The sequence below is a fragment of the Danio rerio genome, chromosome 14 (assembly GCF_049306965.1).
Source record: "Danio rerio strain Tuebingen ecotype United States chromosome 14, GRCz12tu, whole genome shotgun sequence".
Taxonomy (NCBI): Eukaryota; Metazoa; Chordata; class Actinopteri; order Cypriniformes; family Danionidae; genus Danio; species Danio rerio.
Window position 1 is genome coordinate 38835133 of NC_133189.1, and position 24736 is coordinate 38859868.

The following is a 24736-nucleotide window of genomic DNA, read 5'->3' on the forward strand; positions in this document are numbered from 1 at the left end:
ATAAAATGAAAACCTGAATACACATAGTAATTGTTGAATAATAAGAGCTCAGTACATGAAAATGGCATACTGCGAGTCTCAAATACTATTGTTAACTCGCTCTTAAGTAAATCCTCTGAGTGTAAAAGACCACTGAAAAACAGGCCAGTCGGAACAAAACAGCAACTCAGATGGTACACTCAAGAGATCATTAATATGCATGCCCCCAGCAGTGTTTGATTGGCCACAACATTCCCAAGTGAGATCAATGATAACCCCCTTAAAAATTATTAGGTATTTATAGTTCAAAAATTTATCTCAGCCCTCTCCTAAAGCAACGGAAGAACAATAACTGTGTATTAAATTTAAGATTCATTAAGCTTCAAATCTGAAACCTCAATTATTGAAAATCCAACACGGTGTCCACCCGTCCAGCAATATTATGTTTGTGTAGAGTGTGTAAAACACTTACAGAGTGACTTACGAGCTCACATGATGAGACAATATCTTATATTTCCATTGTTTACGGATGCGCGTGACTGTTATTGACCTTCTACAATGCGGAAGTGCGCCCGTTTTTGCGATTGTTTTAAAACTTCCGATTCAGGTGCCTATAAGAGAAATGACTAGGAATAATAAACGGCAGAAAACGGTCAAACTACTGCTCTACAAACAAGTGTGTTAATGACTACACAGATAAAGCAGAATAATATAATAAAAACATTCAGCAGCATAACAAGCTGTTTTTAAAATCTAAAAATAAATGGAAGTGAATGAGACTGCAAGTTGAGCCAAAAAGATTATTTCCACGCATTGACCCAGAGACTGTTTAGATGCATATGACTGAAGAGAAGATGATAGATGTTTACTGTATGATGTAAACATACAGTGTTTAAATGGCCTTAAACACCTAGCAGGCACAATAAGTCAACATGACGTCAAATTGACGTTGTACCCCAACGTCAAGGGAGCATTGCATTTTGTTTGAAAATGAAAATCGGGTTAATGTCAGAACTCAACGTCAGGCCAACATCAATGTCCAATGTCAAACCTAAAATCAACTTACTATCAATGTCTAATGATGTTACAGCTTGATGTTGTGTGGATGTTACCACTATGACGTCTATCAGATGTTGGATTTTGTTGGCCATACCTGACGAATAAATGTCATTATTTGACGTCAATATGACGTTGGTTTAAGATGTTGGCTAAATGTGGGATTTTGCTCACTTTCTAACACAACCTGAAATCAACCAAACATCAATGTCACTTGGCGTTGTTATTGAATGTCAAAATAAATATTTTGTCTACCTGACGTCACAATCTAAATCTAACCGAATATTAACATCTTATGACTTTGTGTGCCTGCTGGGCAATAACTAAATGCACTACAGAATGTTACGTTTACACACATCCACAAAGTACATGTATATGCATCAGCTTTTCACAGCATAATGCTCACTACTCTTGAGTACTAAAAAGGTCTACTTTTTACTCATACTTTGAGTAATATTTACAACAGATGCTTTAACTGTTCTTGCACTCCATTTTTAGGCAAGTAATGGTACTTTACTTTTTCAGTACTCTTTCCATCACTGACCATCAAACTGTGATGGATTGGAACGAATACATGTACCATTACAGCCCTATTCCTTCACTATATGATGCACTGTATGCAGCAACATGAGAGCTGCTCATCTTCTGTAGAAAAACATGTTTTAATTTCTATGGGTCTTGGTGTGTGTTGAAAAGAATTAGTTAATTCTAGTCTCCTTTATTTAAGATCTATTTATTGGATTTGTATGACAGTTAACAAATATATTAAACTAAATAGGCTGGGGGGTGGCACAGTCTTCACACTTGTGGTTTTATGTCAAGAAAGAGTTGTATGCATATGCTATACCAGCAGCACTAATACTTATCTGGAAGGCACAGATCAAAACAAAATTGCAAGATTGACAATCATTCACTCCACAGTAACTGCCTCAAGTCTCAGAGATCTGACATGCTCCAAGAACGGCAACCATATATTGGAAAATTTGACCACTGAACATCGAAGACTATGTTTCATATTTTCCTAGTATCCTTTTAACATTTGATGTGTGAACTATGAGGAGAATTATGACACAAGATTGTGCCTTGAAACATTTTTTTGGAAGTTACTCCCATTCTGTAGTACAAGCAGCATTATGGGCATAAGAAAAAAGGTAGATAAACACTAACTACAAGCCTCACATTTCAAACATCACACACACACACATTTGAAATAGCGCTGCGGTCTCAGCTCTCTTGCTACAAAGCCGCTACAATAAACAGACTAATTACACACAGACAAGCTTTCCCCCTCTTATATATACACACACACACACACACACAAACAGTATACGCACACACACACGCGCACAAGGCTGTCCAAACTCATTGGCGGGTGTTACACGCCATTACCCAACACACTGGAGCGTTTGGCTATGGGCACTCAAGAGGATGTATAGTAATAATCACTTCTGTGCCCTGCTGGATTTATATGCCCTAAGTGGACAGTTGCAGGTCAGCTATACATAATGTGTTATTTCCAAGGAATTTGACCTTTACAAAGAATATATGTGCATGGTATGACAACCTGAGCCACAGGGAGGGCTTCCTATCATCTCTGTACATTCACTGTTTGCTTATGGGCTGTGATACAGCCATTCAATAAAAGAGGTTGGTGTAAGGGAATTGATGTGCAGAAAGCTGGCATTAAAAACCATGGAAGTGGGGGAAAGGTTATTATTAGTATTATTATAAATGACAAATATTATTGCAATATTCTTCCCAGTACTGGGTTGCAGCTGGAAGAGCATCCACTGTGTAAAACATACAGTGTGCTGGATAAGTTGGTGGATCATTCTGCTGTTGCGACCCATGATAAATAAAGGAGTAAGCCAAATGAAAAGGATGAACTGCATATTACAATTGTATTGTTATATAATATAATGTTTTATGATCAATGAAATGCTGTAAACTAAAAATATAAACACATGAAAACATTTCTTATTCTTAAATTAATATTAACAACCAAAATAATTACATTAGAAATAATATAGTACATTTATTATTGCATATTTCATTAAAAGATGACATTGTAAATTACAATACAAAATAGAATGTTGTATTATAAATTTTATTTACTCATTACTGTTTTTTAATAATGAAATATTTTTATAATCCAATATATAAATAATTTTTATATAAATCAATGTTTACATATTTTTTAACAATTCATTATTTGTTTAGTTTTAACTATTTTTTAATCATTATCACAATTCATTAATTCATGTATTCTTTCCTTTGGCTTTATCCCTTTATTTATCAGAGATCGCCACAGCGTAATGAACTGCCAACTTATCCAGTATATGTCTTACAAGGTGGATGCCTTTCCAGCCGCAACCCAGTACTAGGAAACACCCATACACACTTATACACTACAGACAATTTAGTTTATTCAATTCACTTATAGTGCATGTCTTTGGACTGTGGGGGAAACCGGAGCACCCGGAGGAAACCCACGCCAACATGGGGAGAACATGCAAACTCAACACAGAAATACCAACTGACTCAGCCGAGGCTGAAAACCAGTGATCTTCTTGCTGTCAGGTGACAGTGCTAACCACTAAGCCACCGTGTCGCCCCTTATTTAGACATTTAATTCAATTCTAATTAATTTAAAACATTTTTTAAATATATTTAAATATTTTCAATATATAAATTTTTAAAATGTAATTATATTTTAAACAATTTAATATTTATGTATGTGTTTATCATCATCATCATAATCACCACCACATTTTGAATTTATTAATTTTCATCATAACCTTTTTGCAATTGTGAACTTCCATTTATTTCATTTGTATTATTCTTTCCCCACATATTCTCATCCCTTTTCTCCCATATTTTCTTCCTGTAAATCTGAGTCAATCACCATTTGAATGAGAAAATGGGGTGGGAACGGGTAATATCTGGTATTGACTGGATCGATGGAGTATTGTCTTTTGTGATTAATGGGTCACTGGAAGGATTATGAGAACTCATGTTTAAATGATGAGCACTAATAAATCATTCATTAAAAAAAAACATACTGCAATTCTATACAAATTATCAATCGTCAATTCTGTCTTCACGGTAAATGTATTATTTTTAATACTGTATATGAGGTATATGTAGAGCTAGTGTTTATTCCCATACCAATAAACTTCAGGTAAATGGTTAATGTGACTTTAATTTTATACAGCTACTTTTACAGCATGGATGTTGTAACATAATAAAATATAACCAGTTAAATAGACTTCAGCATTCATTTAGTTATTTAATTAATACCCCAGTATTTTAAATTCTTTCCATTAAAAATATATTGAGGTATAATAATAATATTGAGGTATATATATATATATATATATTGAGGTATAATAAATGTTCATATTTTAAAGACATGGCATGGAAAAATGTACTTTAATGCAGTGCTTTTTGTACATTCTGATACCCCCCTTACATCGTATATTAATCAGGCAGTGGATGTCATTGATTTTTAAAGGAAACAGACCTTAAACGTGCCGATTTTGTAACAGAATACAGTTCAACAAAAGTGTTTGACCCAGGTTTTATTACAACTTCCATGCTACACAAGTTTATACCACTGTAACAGGATCATTTCTGCTCTGCTGCGAATGTGCAAAAGACGATCCTTTGAAATCTGTGGCTAAAGGTAGTCCGTGGCCTAAACCAGTCTGCTGACAAAGGCCTCTGAGGGCGGAAACGGCTGTTATCACTCCTGCAACAGGAGAACAAACCAATTTAGCCAAAGCCAGCGGCAACCTCAGAGTGAAAAAAAAAAGTTATTTTTTCTATTACCCAAACACAACAAATAGCCAGAGTACTGCATCTCATTTTGTCCATCATGTCAGCGGCAATAAAAGAGAATAAAATATTGACAGTTTAAGCCTCGGTGTGATGTTTGTGTCACTTTATGAAAACGACTAAATTGTCCTGCCTGGTGGCTGACATTAAGAGTTACTGCTGTGGCCCTACAGCCATATTTAAAAGCCCAGCAAACACATTTCCAACAATAGGTCTATGAATTAAAGTCTGTCTGTTCAGGGTATATCGTCAGGGTTTAGATTTAGCTGCTTTTAAAATGCCATACGTCTGACTGTGTGTGAGTACTCTTAATGATAGTGGTACATGAAGGTGCAGGCCAGGAATAGCAGTGAGTGGAGCAGAAGCGTGTGGAGAAGTTAACCCGCAGGTGCAAAAAGCAATGGTCTGGCCAAATCGGAACTCGCTGCTGCACAATGAGTCACTCGCACAACCTGAGCATGAGTGTGAATCGGATAAATATAGAGGAGGATAAAATCCACCTCAATGGCACACATACTGGGTGGCACTACTGCGTGTTCACACAAACCAACCAGAGCTGGATAACTTCAAGAGACAGGAGTCAAAGGACTGTTTGATAGAGCTGTGGCAAAAAAAAAGAAAATCAATTTTACCCCACTATGCATTAATATTCTTTCATAAAATTATTGTGTGCTTAGTTTTTAAAAGTAGATGGCGCTGTATGATTTACATACAGCGGTACTCTGCCTGCATCCATCCGCCATGTTTACATTATTCTTGTGACATAAGTCAACTCATGTGACTGAGCGTTCTGTCTCATAAGCATTTGAGTGTATATTCAAAAACTAGCCTAGAGCGCCAATAAACTGCTACAAACTAAGCTAAAAAAATAATTGCGAAGCATTTTTAATATCTCAGAATCAATGTCGAATTGATTACTTGAACGACTTTTCACAAAAGCTGTACTGTTTAATAGAATAGTTTTGGTTATATGATTGTTATAAAAACCTTTCCAAAACTTATCACGCCGCTTTGAACAAGCAAGCAAACAGATCTGAAATAAAGAAACAAAAAACTGTTAAAGTAACTTGGACTTGTCATGGCATCTACTTTTTGCAGCTCTCTGGTGATTTAAAGTGCTTTTATAGTCTCAGTAATAAGTCGCTTAGAATAAACGTAAACATTTAGCCACTTTTTTATCCTTTCCAACCCAAGTGACATTACAAATTTAAGAATTAAAGCGCACCTAGGTTACCCCTTTTTTCAGATTAAATATGAGTCTTTTGTGTCTCCAGAATATGTCTGTAAAGATTCAGCTCAAAACACCCATCAGATTTTTCATTATACCTTTTTTAAGATTCAATTTTATACATTTTTGCACCAGTAGGCTGTTTTGTTGTACTGCACCTTTAAGGCTAGTCCTCCACGCCCATCTTTCTACATGCCTTTCAGTGTGCCTTAATCTTCTCCCTCGGCTGCATCAGACAACAGACAGACATAAAGGAAGCAGATCTCACGTAACGTTTGTGAGAAATACTACAGTAAGAACTTTACCAATTAGTATTTGATGCATTTGTTGTGTTGATTCAACTTAACGATGAGTCACACACAATGTCGTTATAAAAACACGCGCACACACACAGATACACACACACACACACACACATATACATAACGCAGCAGACATACACACGCACACAGTCAGACAGACAGACGGAGCGCACATTTAGCTTTGCAATCTTTTTGCATATGTGACAGGTTACAGGTTATTCTCTACTGCTGTATGAATATCTGTTATGTTAATGTCCAAAATAAACCTGATTTAACGTCCACAAACCGGGATTGAAGCGTCCTCTTTTATAATTGTTCTGACACGCGGCTGTGGTGATGCAGTAAAGCTGAAGTAAATTGCTTAACTACACACATGAACTGTTTTAAAACATTTAAACTTATAAAACTCTTTCTTCTTGATCACATTTAATGATAATAGATGATCCTAGCAAACTGAACTGACCTTTTATTCCTGGTTGCATGCGCTCGTCCTCTCTTGTTAATATGCTTATACAAGTGACTACCGGGACATGTTACTATGAAACTGTCAATCAATTCGGTGGGCGGGGGCACAGCACTCCTACATTGAGTTGCGGTGGGTCTGAAAACTGCTCCAATTGGTCCACCATTTTTATGTTGTTTAAATTGGAAAAAAAAAGCACTGGGTGTGTTTATATCACCCCAATATGATGATCTCTACACCATATCTACACATATGTCTGTCCAAACAGCTTGAAAAGTAGATTTTTCACCATAGGTGCCCTTAAAATAAAACCATTTTAGGTGACGGCCTAGTTGTTAGAAGTGAAGCTAGAAAAAGAAAATTTGACTTTCAAAGAAAATAATTCTGTGCATGAAGGCGACATTTATTAAATATAATTTTCTTTTTAAATATATTTATTAAACTTTTAAATAACTGCTTTCTTATTGCATGTAGTTTCAAATAAAATTATTACTCCAGGCATTGTTTCTTTTATTACTATGACCCCTAATAATATTAATAATAATAATAATAATAATATTAATAATAACAATAATAATAATTGTATTTAATATTAGATTGATTTCTGAAAGATCTTGTGAATATAAAGCTCACATTCATTTTTATAATCACTGGAATAAATTATTAAATTAAATTAGAAACTACTTTTGAACAGTTATTTCTTGTACAGTAACAGTTCACAATTTGTACTGTATTTCTGATTAAATAAATGCAGCCTTGCTCAGCAGGGTAAACTTAATTTAATATATTTAAATATTATACTGAGCCCAAACTTTTGACCGGTAGTATGTATGTATATATATATATATATTAGTGCTGTCAATCGATAAAAAAAAATTAACTAATTAATCGCACCTTTTTAAAAAAATTTATCGTGATTAATCGCATTTAAAATACTGAAACTTGTAATTTTGCCTATTTAAATGTAAAATTAATGTAAACGCAAGAAAAAATATTTAAATTCAAAATATTATTGTTTAATAGAATTTTTGTTTAACTTGTAACACAGATTTCTTCATGTAAACAACATACCCACAATAAACCATCAAGATCCTGGCTTGACAGCCATATTTATTACAGAAATTAAAACACAGGCATGTTAATGACATTTAAATTTCAAAACAATCAATGCCAATAAAGAAAACATTGATTTCTATGTTGGATTCTAAGTGGACTGCAAAAAATGCCAAAATACAGGAATTGCAGATATGGAAAATGAAAAATTATAATAATAAACTATAGAATACAAACTGTTGCACTCATTGTAAAGTTTTATTGCTGTGAGTTGAGAACATTAATTATAGAGTAGAAACAATTTTGCTTAATCCTCCTTTACATTCATCCAGTTGCTAAGACTAGGAGTATCTCGCAAGTGCACAGAGACTCCCAAATGCCCGCAAATGAATGATAATTTCTTGCAAACCAGTCGTTAAATACATTGCACACCCCTCTCGCCCCTACTCAGATACGTCGCTCACTCCACCCCTGACACCCCTCAACGGTCTTGACACAGACACACACACACAGACAGACACACACAACGCGCTGCAGACGTTTTGGCCCCAACGGCCTTCCATACTGGAGCGACTCCCCTCAGATTCAACACGCATGATCACGTTCATCAAATTTGCTAAGCGTCCTAAACTAAGCGTCCTAAAGTATTACTGTATTTCACAAGGATTCTGACACAACAACGCGAAGCATACGCTTTCGTTGCGTTTAATGAGGAAACACGCTAAACTTGGAGGGCTCATGCTGAAAGGCAGAGTAATGCCCTGTTTTTGACAGCTCGCGACTTCACCAGACGTTCTGAGTACATTTACATAAGACACCAATACTCCGATTTTAATATGATTAAGATTATACTCTTATTAAAATTCTACCGTGTAGCCTTAAAAGGAACCTTACCTTAAAGGAACACCGAGTCACGAAATGCGAAGGATTTTCTTTCTGTTCGCCATGCGGTATCAACTTACAACAGATGTCGAAAGTTAAAAATGAAACACCCGAAATTGCATGAAACTCTGGATAACTTGTGATGCAACTAATTGTTGTATACTGGAACTTGCCTTCAAAAAGTGCTTCCTTGGTCTTATCCACATTTATTGCATGCTGAACACACGTACACCACAACAGGAAGTAAAAAAAACCTGAACTGCATTAATTTCGTTTTTTTTTTTTTTTTTTTTTTTAACGCGTTAATTATTAATCACATGCGTTAACGCGTTAATTTTGACAGCGCTAATATATATATGTATATATATATATATATATATATATATATATATATATATATATATATATATATATACATACGACTATACTATATACTGTATACAACTATACTACTATATATATACTACTATATATATATATATATATATATATATATATATATATATATATATATATATATATATATACAACAGCTAAGAATGTAATGCAATAAACAAAAAAAAATTGTAATACAAATAGAGTAATATTTTTCTATAGCGTAACAATAGGAAAATTGCCTATTTTGCAGCAACAAAATACATTTCCAAGTAGCCATGCATTTTACAATTCATTTTGACTTGCCAACTGAGAAAAAAATCAAAATAACAAGGAGCTTTATTCCCAGGCATGTTTACAAAGTACAACAGAATGACAGTGACAGGACAAAAACACAAGTAATAAGGAAAAAATATATAGAATTTGCCAAAATATGTTTGTATATCACTATACAGTATTGTATGTATAGCTATATTAGATGCGTTACATTCTCTAGCTTTACAGTCAACAGAATGTTTGAAAAGCTCCACAAGCGCGCTCTCTCTCTCTCTCTCTCTCTCTCTCTCTCTCTCTCTCTCTCTCTCTCTCTCTCTCTCTCTCTCGGTGCATGCTGGGAGTGTACGGGTGCGTGCGAGGGTGAACACGGTGAGAGGGCGTCTGATTTTCCCTCCTTTTCTTTCTTTTTTCTCTTATTAAAGTGATAAACGAAAGTAAAGTGGATTGAAGACGTAAGTAAAAAGTTATTGTTTGTAGTTTTGGTGTGGCGGAGAAGAGAAGAGATGGCCTCCTCACCTGCGGAGGGCGCGGCGTCTCTATCTCTCCGCCACGGTGTCAGGTGTATGGCTGAACCTGGAGTGACCGTGGAGGATGTACTGTTGGCAGCCGGAGAGCAAATAGGATATGAAAATATCTGCTCTGCATCCCGCATGAATAAGGCAGTCGTTATTTTTGTGAAGGAAGAAAACTTGGTGAATCACTTGATAAGCACGGGTGTTGAGGTAAGTGGCGCTTATATCACTGTTTCACCGCTTGTCACGCCGACAACGCGTGTAACGATATCAAACGTGCCACCGTTCATAAAGAATGCTGAAATTGAACGAGCTCTTGCAAGTTATGGAAAGTTGGCTAGTCCAATTAGAATGATTTCTCTTGGATGCAAAAATGAGGCTTTAAAGCACGTGTTATCATTCAGACGGCAAGTTTTTATGTTCCTGAATGAACCAGAGCTGAACGTTTCATTTAGACTGTGGCATGAAGGGAAATCTTTTTTGCTGTACGCTAGCACTGGAAGTTTAAAGTGTTTTGAATGCGGAGATTTAGGACACAAAAAAGCCAAATGCCCTCATAAAGTGCAGGCTGATGAAAATATAGAACAGCATTCTGTTGACAGAGACCGTGATATTAACACAAATGTAGTGGAGGAACAACCCCGAGTTGTGAATGAAACGCATGATGGTGATGTTGCTGATAGCAACAGTGGTAGTGTTAGAACTGATGACGGGCCTGTGGTTTCCATAAACCAGAACAATACAGTCGAAGAAATAGCGAGACACGATGATGATGATGATGATGATGATGATGATGACGAGATTGTGGCAGAAAGTAGTGGAGCAGGTGTAGAGACAATGACTGAAGAAAAAGAAATTGAGCAACAACTTGAAAATTCACAAGGTCTTGAAATGAATAATGACAATGAGACTATGGATGATGATGCTTGTTCAGATATTTCAGATTTTGGTCCCCAGGTTATGGGAGAATTGTATACATTACAGGAAATAAATGATTTTCTAGATGAAACTTTTGGAAAAGTGATTGAGGTTGAGGATTTTTTCCCAGATGTGGATAAATTTATTGCTTCGGTTGTGTTGCTTCAGAAAACAGTAAGCCTTGATGAGTTGAGTAAGCAGAAGAGATTTCGGTTGAGAAAGCATTTAACAAAACTGCGCAAAGGAAAACCTCGTAAATTAAAGAAGTAAAAAATGTATAGGCTGCACAGGGTGTCTATCTTTTTTTGGTTTCTGGCTCTGTTTCTGTCCTGTCTTTTTTTTTCATTTATTTATGGAGCAATTGAGGGTAGGCTCCTTAAATATTAATGGGGGTAGAGATAGGAAAAAGTTGGCAGTGATTTCAGAATTTCTAGAATTAAAAAAGATTAATGTTGCCTTTTTACAGGAAACGCATTCTGATTGTGATAACGAAATAGAATGGGATATGTGGTGGGGTGGAAAACTTTTTTTGAGTCATGGATCAAATAATAGTGCAGGAGTTGCAATATTAATTTCCAAAAATTTAAATGCTAATATATTATTAGTAAAAGAAATTGAAAAAGGTAGGATCTTGTATACAAAAATAGAAATTGAAGGCTTTTTGTTTGGTTTTATTAATGTTTATGCCCCAAATAATGGGTCAGAAAGGGTGAGTTTTTTTATGAAATTAAATGAGTTTTTAAAAGGAGTAGAAGAAGGTGTTTGCATTGTTTTAGGTGGAGATTGGAACTGTACAACAGATTTTACTGTTGATAGAAATGGTGAAGAACCTCATAATCAATCTAGTTTAGTTTTATCCAGAATAATGAAGAAAAATGGGTTAGTAGACATATGGAGATTAAGAAATAAAGAGGAAAGACAGTATACATGGGTTAAAGTGACAGATAATATGGTCTATGGTGCAAGATTGGATCGCTTTTATGTGGGACAAATATGGAACAACAGGGTTATAAAGGCTTTTATTTCCCCTACTGCTTTTTCGGATCATCATATGATTGGTTTAGAACTTAATATGACAAAAACGTCAAGATGTGCATATTATTGGCATTTTAATACAAAATTACTACAAGATGTTTTGTTTTGTGAGAGATTTATATTATTTTGGAATGAATGGAAAATGAAAAAGGATTCTTTTGAAAGCCTTAGTCAATGGTGGGAGGTGGGCAAAGCACAGATAAGAGTTTTTTGCCAGAACTATACTTTAAACTCTTCCTTACAAATTAAGACAACAATACAAAGACTGGAAAAAGACATTGTGCAGCTTGAAAAAGAACTTATGGATAATCCTGGAAATGTGCAGAAAGACTTTTTGAAAAAGAAAAAAGCAGAACTTGGATCTTTCTTGTATGAACGGGCAAAAGGAGCAATGATAAGAGCAAAATTTTGTTCCATTAAAGACATGGATGCTCCCAGTTCTTATTTTTTCAACTTAGAAAAAAAAAGTGCTCAACAGAAACAGATACATCATCTGCGCCGGGAAAATGGGACTATTACTTCTGATACATTGGAAATACGAAAGATGGCTGTTGATTTTTATAGAACATTATATAGTAAGGAACCATGTGACATTAAAAGTGCGGAAGAACTACTCGAGAACTTGCCAAGATTACCAGATGAACAAAAAAAGTTGTTGGACAGAGATATTACTTTCAAAGAACTAACTGAGGCAATGCAGCAATTGTCTAATGGACGGTCTCCGGGAATAGATGGACTGCCGGTTGAATTTTATCGACAATTTTGGAATGAAATCGGAATGGATTTATATGAAGTATTTTTAAGCTGTTTTAAAGAAAAGTTGCTTCCTTTGAGTTGTCGACGTGCAGTTCTCTCATTGTTACCAAAAAAAGGGGATTTATGTTTATTGAAAAACTGGAGACCTGTGTCATTATTATGTTTGGACTACAAAATTTTGTCAAAATGTCTAGCAAATAGAATTATGCATTGTTTACAATTCCTGATTGAAAATGATCAAACATATTGTGTCCCAGATAGGTCAATTATTGACAACATTTTTATGTTACGAGATGTAGTTGATTTTAGTCATCTTACAAGTAAGGATCTTGGTGTTTTATCATTAGATCAAGAAAAAGCTTTCGATAGAGTGGACCATGGCTATCTTTTTAATGTTTTAAAAAACTTTGGGTTTGGTGAAGAATTTTTATCATATATAAAACTGTTGTATTCAAATGTATTTATAATGGTTAAGGCTGGTGGGGCTTTGAGTGCACAAGTACCTATTGAAAGAGGAATCAGACAAGGCTGCCCATTGTCTGGACAGCTATATAGTCTAATGATTGAACCTCTTTTACTCAAACTTAGGAAAGATTTAAATGGTGTTGTATATAAAAATGGAGGTGAAATTGTAAAACAGGTCTTATCTGCTTATGCAGACGATATCACAGTATTTATCACCGGGCAGGAAGACATTAGAAGTTTAAATAAGAATATTAGAACTTATGAAAAAGCATCTTCAGCCAAAGTAAATTGGGAGAAAAGTGAGGGGTATATTATGGGTCAGTGGAATGAGGTGGGATATCCAAAGTTACCAGGGGGTTTGAAATGGGGTAAGGATGGGATTAAAGTTTTAGGAGTTTTTATTGGTAGTGATAAATATCGAATGAAGAATTGGGAGGGTATGCTGGATAAGGTATCTGCCCGATTGTCTAAATGGGAACCGCTATTACCACAGTTGTCATACAGGGGGAGAGTTTTAGTTGCCAATAATCTGGTAGCCTCTACACTGTGGCACAGATGTATAGTTTTGGATCCACCGGAAGATATTATATGTGAAATACAAAGGAAGCTGGTCAATTTTTTTTGGAGTGGTGAACACTGGGTCCGGGCATCAGTCATTTTTTTACCAGTGTGCGAGGGAGGTCATGGACTAGTGGATGTTAAATCTCGCATTCAAGCTTTTAGGCTACAAGCAGTAAAAAGATTTCTTTATCACAAAGAGTTGTTATGGACACCCACAACATGTGCCATTTTACAAAGGGCAGGTGGACTTGGACTAGATAAACACCTGTTTTTAATGAGATTGGAAGATATGGATTTGTCTGCAATTTCAAGTTTTTATCAGAAGATGTTTTGTGTGTGGCGTAATGTTTTAAAGGTGGAAAGAGACAAAGACAATTTCATACACTGGGCTCCTGAAGAACCTTTGTTTTTTAATAGCATGATTCAAACAAGACTTTTATCCTCAGTAAGTGTACAAGTAAGTATGCTAAAGAAGGGGATTGTGAAGCTGGGACACCTAATGAATAATAAGACATGGAAATCTGTGGAAACCATTATGGAAGTGACTGGTTTAAAATCAAAAAGACTTGCGGGACAATTTTTAACAGAAATTACTGCGGCATTACAAAACTTTTATGGAAAAATCATAACAAGTGAAAAGTTATCAGACTGGAGTGACACTAAAGATTTTCCAAGGATTGGTATTTCTTTGCAAACTTGTGATGAGAATCAAGAAGAAACCACGGACTCAATATTAAATTTGGAGACACCTCAACTCCATAATCTAGATAATACTTCAAAAAAAGCACTATACTATGCAACAGTGAAAGTAGTACACCAAAAGTCACTAAGGAGACAAAAAGTTTCAAAATGGAGAGGATTGTTGGGTCCAGATTTCCTTGTAAGAGACAGGTGGAGGACCTTGTATAAACTCCCTGTAGAAAAACGAACTGCTGATCTACAGTGGAGGATTATTCATGGAGCCATAGCTACGAACAGACATGTGGCACACCTAAATCCAGCAGTGGGTGGGCAGTGTTGGTTTTGTGACGAGGGAGAAGATTTAGAGCACTTGTTTTTAAAATGTAAAAGACTAGGTAATTTGTTTGAATTACTTAGAATATGGTTTCAGAGGTTTGAAGAAGATTTCTCAGATAAACTATTTATAGGTGGATTGAAATATAGGTTTATAAAAAGAAGGAAAGTATGTTTATTGAATTATTTATTAGGTACAGCAAAATTAGCAATATGGAAAACTAGGAAAAATAAAGGTATGGGTTTGATGGCAACTGATCCTGAAGTAATGTTTCTGTATTTGGTGACAGCGAGAATAAAAATTGAATTTGCGTATTACAACTTAACAAATAATGTAGCTGGGTTCCATGAATGCTGGTGTATTAATGAGGCTCTATGTGTTGTACATGATGATCTCTTGGTGTTAAATTTTTAAATTTTGTATGTTTTTGAATATATCTGAGATGTTTTTTTTAATTGGCAATGTAAGCAATTGATAAATTAAAGTATTATTCAACCTCAACCTCTCTCTCTCTCTCTCTGTCTTACACCCACACAGACACACACTCGAATATATACACACACACACACACACACACACACATGCACACACGCACACACAAACCTTCAGAGCATGTGAGTTCTATAATAAGCTCCCAGCTGAGATCCCTTCTCCTCGTACGGATGGATATTAAACTCAAGTCAAGGATCAGAGCACTAAGTAGGCCAAAAGAGTGTAAGGGCAGACTGACCAGAAAACTTGACGCTCAGCTCTTGGTGTGCAGGGGATGAACAAAACACTCACACATTCAAAGAGTGCTAATAGTGCTGTGAGCCTGTGGCGCTGGACTCAGTGTGTGTCCTCTACATTACAGAAAGGACAGGCGCCGTCATCGGACAGATATCAGGAGCGTGTATTGTGCTTAAGCAACAATTGAAAGAAAAAAGCGGCAGATGTCAGCTGAAGACACATTGTTTTACGCATTGTTTCACCAGACTAAATTAACAATGGAGCCCTAATACCTAATTAAGCTAATCACTGTGAAAGCCAGACCCTCGTCCACTTTATTCACAAGGCATCTTAAAAGACAGCACTTATGAGATAGCAGGCTTACCCACCTCCTCCCCCAACACACAAAACACATACACTCACACGTCTTCATAAGGACTGGAAGTCTGGTTTTGATGCCATTAACAATTCTTTCTGTACTTGTGAGGAAGCTTTAAAAATAGAAAGAAGTGTTGTATATGTATTATTTCTTGGCAACCAGACATTCTCTCTCATCAAATTCAACTCTGACAGTGAGCTCACAATTCAGCTCAAGTAAATTGAGTAGCAGGAGCTCTGAACAAAAGTACTCGAAACACTATCAAAGGGTTTTGATGCAGGTTAATCTAGATCTGGACTGACATGTTACAAACAATGATGTTGATATTAATTATTATTATTATACATTGCTTAAATATGTGAGGAGGGGAAGATTTTAATAATGCTTTTAAAGGTTAATATTTTAGCAAAATAAATTCAGTGAAATATTAATACAATTGATAATATACAGCTGAAGTCAGAATTATTAGCCCCCCTTTTGTTTTTTAGTTGAGGTTAATATTAAATTATAAAAATTAATAAATGAATATAAAAATGATATGGTTGTTACACTTTTTTGTTGTTTCGTCAATATGTTTATGTTTATATAGGGCTATTGTGTGCTCAACGTTTGTATTTTTATAACTACCTCTGAGGAATTTGGGGGTCACGAGTCACTGGCATTATTATTTTAGGGGTTGTGGGGTGAAAAGTTGGGAACTCCCTGGTAAATACAGTACTGTATATGCAGTGTACAGTATGTTTATGTCAGTGCTATCTCAGTCTCCTTCACGATCTTTCTGAAACTGACTTATATGTCAAAAGTAGACATGCATTTTCCCACAGAAGCACCTTTTTACAATATTTCAAGTTTAAACCAAACATTGTTAACCTACTAACACCACTGTATGGTTTGGCTTTTTAGCCAAGAAAAAAAAAGAGAACCATATTATTAAAAATTATATGATTGTTCAAAATGCCTGTCAATCAAACTCCCTGCAAAGGTCAATTATAATAATTGATTGTAATAATAGACTAGTTGGAACAATTTTGGGCTTGACTGTACACTACCCGACAAAAGTCTTGTCGTTAGTCCAAGCTGTAAGAGCAATAAATAATATCTTGACTTCTTGTTGATTGTTTGGAAAAGTGGCGGAAGGTCGATTTTCCGGATCAATCATCTGTTGAACTGCATCCCAATCTTCACAAATACTGCAGAAGAACTATTAGAATCCACATGGACTTCAGATTCTCATAGAAATCAGTCAAGTTTGGTGTAGGAAAAATCATGGTTTGGGGTTACATTTAGTATGGGTGTGTGTAAAAGATCTGCAAAGTGGATGGCAACATCAACAGCCTGAGGTATCAAGACATTTGTGCTGCCCATTGCATTACAATCCACAGGAGAGGGCAAATTCTTCAGCAGGATAGCGCTTCTGCTTATAATTCAGCCTCCACATCAACGTTCCTGAAAACAAAGAAGGCCAAGGTGCTCCAGGACTGGCCAGCCCAGTCACCAGACATTATTGAGCATGTCTGGGATAAGATGAAGGAGGAGACATTGAAAATGAATCCAAAGAATCCTGATGAACTCTGAGAGTCCTGCAAAAGCGCTTTCTTTGCCATTTCAGATGACTTTATTAAGTTATTTGAGTCATTGTAGATATGTATGGATGCAGTCGTCTATGCTCATGGGAGTCATACACAATCTCATTCTCAAACTCTAGTGACCACATCCTCAATTATGCAGAATTTTAGGGCTTCATATAAATTAAGTCATTAAAAAAAATCACCCCATCACAGTTTTCATGAAGAGTAGTATATCTTTATACATCATATCCATTATTTATACCAGACTGTAAACATTTTTTTCTGTAGTAAAGTTGTGCATTTTTTAACATAGAAAGTCTATGGCAGGGGTGGCCAACCCTGTTCCTGGAGAGCCACCTTCCTGCAGATTTCAGTTGCAACCCATATCAAACACACCTGCCTGTAATTATCACGTGGTGTTCAGGTCCTAATGAATTGGTCCTGGTCTATGGAATAGACTTATAAATTGCCTTTTCAAACATTTCTCTAGTAGCTTCATAAGCAACGACAGAGAGGTTGCCACTTGACATAACCAAAAATGTTTTTATTTATTTTTGTATTGTTGATGTGCTTAATATAATTAACAAAAAAGTTCTGTTTAATGAATGAATGAATGCTTATTTTTTGTGTGGTATGTCTCGATTCCCAACCCTGCCTGAGCCAGATCATAAAACATTTCTTTAACATGATAATACAGTCCATTATTACGTTTCCACAAACGCGAAGGCCTACAGGGATTAGAATTAAAAACCCCTCTCAAATTCTCTATGGTGATGTCAGCCAAGACAGACGCATGTGTCCTCATTAAGGCAGGAAGCTCTAGCTATATGGGACATCCTTCTAATGAAGCGTAATTGGACTACTTCCACTATTTAAAATGATGGTATGGGGACAGCGGTGTCTCTCTTGCACCAGATAACAACATGTCAAGGCAAGATAGTAAGTTTCAACTTCAGTCACTTTTACTGATTGTTGGGCTTGTCATTTCCAGCATAAAAATCAAAAGACTTACCTCCTTTGCGTTCTTTGTTCTAGTTTTCTACGAGAAACAGCAGCACAGTAACAGTTGTCATGTTTTTGAGCAAGAGAAGACAGATGGGAGCAGACGTGATGCTCTCTTTGTCTCTCATTAATGTAAAGGACTGTGCGAGACAAGGGAGTCTCTGTTCGTCTCTCCGACTGAACATGACAGCTCCTCTCTTTGCCTCATTGAGGAGAAGTACATCCCTCGCCAAATGCTTTCTTACAGCTCTTACAAAAACCAACAGCTAAAACCGAGAAACAAAGCCACTGTATACAAATCCAGCACACAGCGGACCCAATCACCTCCCCGTTATTGTTGTGAATGCGCATATAAAGTCGGAAATCACACTGAATTTCATCCCAGCTGATGGGATACTGTGCTCCGTGGGATACTGTGAAAGGCTGGTGCTGTTTTTCATGTTATTTTAGAGGGCAAAGACAACAATTTACAGTTTGAATTCCAGTTCCACATCTTAACATAAACAATTAAATTACAATATATTACCATTAGGCGACGCAGTGGTGCAGTGGGTAGTGCTGTCACCTTACAGCAAGAAGGTCGCTGATTCGAACCCCTGCTGGGTCAGTTGGCACTTCTGTGTGGAGTTAGCATGTTCGCCCTGGGTTCGCGTGGGTTTAATCCGCGGCTTCCCCCACACTTGGGTAAGCTAAATTGTCCGTAGTGTATGAGTGTGAATAAGTGTGTATGGATGTTTCCCAGAGGTGGGTTGCAGCTTGAAGGGCATCCACTGCATAAAACATATGCTGGATAAGTTGGCGGTTCATTTCGAGCCCAGATTAATAAAGGGACTAAGCCGAAAAGAAAATCAATGAATGAATAATACCATTAAGGGGTTTGAGGTTGGTATGATTTTTATTGCTAATGAAAGTCTTATCTAAAAATACATCAAAACAGTAATATTGTGAAATATTATTAGAATATTTTAAAAAACTTGATCTTTTACAGTTGATTCTAAAACGCTTAAAAATATCCCTTATTATTACAAAAAATGGTCAACATAATTTTGCCATGTAATATTTTGCTATATTTTTAGATAAATTGAAAGTTAAAGATAGCATTTTTCTAAAATAAAAATACTATAATTTATTGCTTATTTATTAAATAAATGTAATTATTATTCATTAAAATCCTTATAAAAAGTGAAAGTAATTGTGCCAACAAACATTTTTTTGTAGATGTGTATACATTTATTGACAAATTAAAAGTTTAAAAGAATACAATTTATTTAAAAAAATTCAAACTAATTAAATATGCTGCTTAATTTTAAATAAAGTATTAATTATACCCCAAACAAAAAATTTTGTTTAATATACTACCTGACAAAAGACTTGTCGCTCCAAGTTAAAGGAACAGTCTATCCAAGTCTTGTCTGTCCAAGTTATAGGAACAGCAAATAATAACTTGACTTGGATATAGTATATTTGGTATCAGAAATGGCTAATATAAATGGCCACGGCCTCTATTTTACTCTTATTTTAGCTAAATAAAATATGATTATGCCTTGATCTTTAATGTTTTAATTAGAACAGTAAGATCTGACTTTGCTTAGACAAAAGTCTTATTACTTAACATAAATACTTTTCAGTATAGAATATAAAGTCATAGTGCAGTGGAAAAAGAATTATTATTGTGTATGACTCCCATGAGCTTAGACGACAGCATCCAAACATCTCTGCATCGACTCAAATAACTTTATAAAGTCATCTGGAACGGCAAAGTGTTCTTGCAGGACTCCCAGAGTTCATTAAGATTCTTTGGATTCATCTTTAATGCCTTCTCCTCCATCTGACCTCAGACATGCTCAATAATGTTCATGTCTGGTGACTGGGCTGGCCAATCCTGGAGCACCTTGACCTTCTTTGCTTTCAGAAACGTTGATGTGGAGGCTAAAGTGTGAAAAGCAGTACTATCCTGCTAAATAATTTTTCCTCTCCTGTGGTTTGTAATGGAATGGGCAGCACAAATGTCTTAATATCTCAGGCTGTTGATGTTGCCATCCACTCTGCAGATCTTTTGCATGCCCCCATACTAAATGTAACCCCAAAGCATGATTTTTTCTTCTTCAAATCTGACTGATTTCTGTGAGAATCTGAGGTCCGTGCAGGTTCCAATAGGTCTTCTGCAGTATTTGTGATGATTGGGATGCAGTTCAACAGATGATTCATCAGAAAATCTACCTTCTGCCACTTTTCCAAACAATCAACTAGAGGTTAAGGTATTATTTGTTGCTCTTACAACTGGGATCGACGACAAGCTTTTTGTCAGGAAGTGTATACTTGCATATACATACACAGTAGATATATTTCAATTAGATTGCTACTTAATTCAGTACAGTAATTTCCTATTTTACGCAAATTGTAAAAGTGTACAGCAGTGTTACGCAGTAATATTTTCATAATTTATTATGCATCAATGTAAAAATATATTTTGTTAATAAAAATATATTCGGTTGCTTTTAATATCACCTCAATTTACTGCTTCCTTAATGAATAAAAGTATAAATGTCCTTTAGGAATGACAGCAGTAGATATAGGCTACTACAAAATCTGACAAGGTGCCTTTACATTCTTCCATTGCCATATGACAGTACAAATGTGTGAACCACTAAAGATTCTGCACCTTAATAATAATGGGAGTCATTTAGCAGTTAACTATTGGTTGTTTACAGTTGCCAAGCAACAGCACAACCTGTAATACAGCCTTTGACTGATGTGCAGTCACAGGTGTGCAGAGGCTCTAAATGTGGCAGACCCCAGCATAATGCTCATACTGTTAGATTTTCAACCTCTCTGGACCTCTTTGGTAATTTAATTAAACAGTGAATCCTATCCAAATCATGGTGTGGTGTATTTGGAGATCCTGTTCCTCTGCTGTGACTGAGGGCGATCCCTTCCCCCCCCATTCCCTCTCCTGTTACACAATAACACAACAACCCGGAGCCAATTCCTCCAACACACACACAAAATCCTAGAAATTCACTACCGTGCTGCCTGTACGCATTTCTCTGCGCATGTATGACACGCGGAAAGACTTGCTGCAGAGGGTTATTATTTTCTTCTCAGTGCGAGGCTCTGAAAGACATTTCAGGCTTATGACAGAACCCGCTGCTGCTTTCTGAGAGACTCTGATGCATGTTTACAGCCGTCTCCCAAGAGCAATCACATCAGATGCGAAGGTGTAAAGTACATATTGTGAAACACCTAATAAAAGGAAATGCACGCCACATACTGCTCTTCAACAGATGTTTCATTTAGAGCATTATGAGACTTTTCTCAGTGCAGATCAAATTATAGCAACAGTAAATACGCTCCATTCAGTTCTCTGTCAAGAAGCATGCTAATATTCCACCGGCCTGGAGGCTTTCTTTCTTGGAGGTCTTTGAAAGCGCACTCTCCCACCGATCTTTAAGTGGGCTCTCGAGTCTTTGCATGCAGGAATCGGTGAGCATCTCTTATTGATCGTGGAGTCTTTGCATGGGGTCCGGCTATTGATCAGCTCTAATTCTGCTCACGGATCAAATAAAGGAATCTACCATTAACTGTGAGGACTTCAAATGTCAGCGAGACGGCTGGGGGTCATCGAATAAATTGCATTCCACCTTTGTACTGACACATTGTGCTGAAATTGAAAGCGAAAAAGTGTCTATTCTTGAGCAGCGGGAGAGGGAATGAAAAAGAATACTGTCTGCTTGTCCTGTTTATCAATTTATGAGTCATCTGTTTTAATTACTTGTTTACCAGGGGGGGATTTAATTAATATTCACTCTATACAGTACACAGGATATCTAAATTTACTTCAGCTTAGTGTAATAAAAGTTATCGTGGACCATCCAGCAGGTAAAAACACACACGACGGCAGCAATTAAATCAAACATGGTCTTGTTAATACAGTCAACAACTGCTGTATTTCCATATTATAATTAACCTCACACATGCCCACACAACATGCTTAACGTAAAACCACAAAAGATCATTTTAATCCTCAAGTTGCATTTGATGCTGAGTAGAAATGACAATTATTTAGCACGTAAAAAAAATGTTGTCATCATTTACTCGCCCTTGTGTTATTCCAAAACTATTAGACTTTTATGCATTTTTGAAACAAAAATAACATATTACAAGAAAAAAAAATCAACTAAGCTTAAAAACAGTAATCCACAGTAATTCCAATTTCATGAAGCTATATATTGAGGCACAGTATGTATTTTAACCCACTGGAGTCATGTAGATTACTTTTATATTGCTTTACTGAATTTTTTTAGGATCAAAACCTTGAAGTGAACTCAGTTTTAATAAAGAAGCAGAAATCTCTCATGTTTCCTTAAGACGAACAAAACCTTTGTTCTTTAACCATACTGTTCAAAAAAATCTCACCATAAACAGCAAAAGTCATTCCAGGGCAGTCGAAAAATGTGGAAAAATCTTAAAAATCCTTTATTGACTTGGCAATTCCTTTAAAAGCGTTCAGTTTTAAAGCTATGTCAATAGAGATTTTTAAAATATTTTCCACATTTTCAGAGTGCCTTGGATTGATTATTGCTGTTTATTCAGATAAATCCCTTACCTAAAGAGCACCAACATATTATTTAATAACCGTAATGTACGGTCAAGGTACGGTATGCTTTTATGACCGTTTCCACTGTCAAAGGAGAATTAGAGTTAGACACGCAACTGAACGCTATTTGTTTACAGAGATACATCACTTGCTCATGGACAAGCAGGAGAATAAAAAAAAGGAACCGCCATTTTTAAAAACATAGCCGAGACGTTGCACTGTTCTAATATATACATATAATAACAAGCTATGGTTGACCAGAGCTTAAACAAACCTTGTCGTCATCTTGATGAACAGCGACAAAGCCAAGAAGAACAAAATCTGCCATGTCCTGTTGTTGTTTTACGAGCCCGTTTTAAAATGCGAGCAGTTTTAGTTTCTCCAGAGAGCTTGCCGCATGTCTATATTTAAAATAACTAACTTCTTGAGCTGATGATAATAACGTGCACATAATTATTGAAGCACTTCTGACATCCCATCCTTTCAAAAACAGACCAACACGAAAGTTAAGCACAAAAAAACAATAGAGAAGCTGGAAAAACAAAGGAGCAAATGATTCTTTCAGTAACCTAAAACATGAACAAACTGCCATGTTTAACTATTCTCACCTTTTGGACTATTATGATCTCGGAATGACGGGATTACTTTTTGAACAAGAACTCACAAGTGCTGGAGAAGATTTAAGATATAGATAAAGGGTTTGCACTGACTGTGTTTTGTGTTGTTTTTGAACCCAAATAAGGACTAAATGTATGCACTGGGTAGTTTTTCTATAATCGGTAGCATATCGGAGACTTTAAGGGTCGTTACGTGTTCATATATGTTGCATTTATTTATTTATTTTATATAATTTTAGACGTTACAGTAGGCTATTTCGCACTATCATTGATCTGCAGTTATAGTCAAAGCTTGTTCATAGAAAGGGTAGTAATGAACATTAATACACAAGTGTGTATAAAGCATCTGTTTTGTGAGAAGTGCTTCTCATATGATTTCTAAACGACCTGTACAGCTTTACTTTGACATTTCCTTGAGCGAGAATGACGTCGACTGAAACTTTCTGCCATACATCACGCCATTGGTACCCTTTTGCCAGTGGAAACACAAATCTGATAAAGATGACCCGTACTAGAAGAGGTACTATACTATTCAGTGGAAATGGGCCATAAGTTACCTCTGAGCACTTTTTGTTTGATTTTGAAGCATATTTAAGAGTGAACTGCAGACATGCTAACCTACTTTTTGACAACAAAAAGATCTTTAAATGCATGTAATGTATCAAACACTGTGACTGCAGATAGGTTTTTTTCATACATTCATATAACTGTAAATCAATGTTTGGGGTTAAAACTATATTATATGGAACAGCAAAATCCCTCTGTAACTTCTCATGTCATGTCCATTTGACACATTTTGCACTCCAACTCACACAAAAGTTGCATAAAGTTAAACTTTCTCAGCTTTTGTGACATGACTTGCATTGCTCGATGTGCCTACATCCACTTGCACCGATATTAATCACCCATTAATCAACTCTCTATTAAATATGAATGGGATTGTGTCATGGACAAGCCAGAACTGTTACAGTTAAAATCCCTTAACTGTAAATCCCTTAAATCCCTTTAAGATATCAAGAGTTGATATCCTAAACTTATTGTAAAATGTACATTTATTGTAACATTAGCCATTAAAATACCAATAAGGTCTCGTTATCCTCTTGTTTTGCTTATATATTATCAATAAAAGTAGCTTTTATAGGTGTCAAGCCA

The 24736-nt window shown here is 35.9% G+C and overlaps 2 protein-coding genes across 17 annotated transcripts in view; one reads left to right on the forward strand and one right to left on the reverse strand.

The window, feature by feature from the left end:
* gria1a (glutamate receptor, ionotropic, AMPA 1a) overlaps nucleotides 1-24736 on the reverse strand; it is a 381070-nt gene that overhangs the window by 121221 nt on the left and 235113 nt on the right. For 5 of the 16 annotated variants that reach the window (XR_012389628.1, XM_073921705.1, XM_073921707.1 and 2 more), the window contains exon 1: nucleotides 8974-9100. The gene's annotated coding sequence lies outside the window, so the exon portion shown is untranslated. 16 annotated transcript variants of the gene reach the window in all.
* Nucleotides 9778-15206, forward strand: LOC108179569 (uncharacterized). The gene is made up of 2 exons (XM_021474692.3): nucleotides 9778-9820; nucleotides 9929-15206. Exon 2 carries the CDS (start codon nucleotides 9955-9957, stop codon nucleotides 11149-11151), a length of 1197 nt encoding a protein of 398 aa, XP_021330367.1. The 5' UTR covers nucleotides 9778-9820; nucleotides 9929-9954; the 3' UTR covers nucleotides 11152-15206.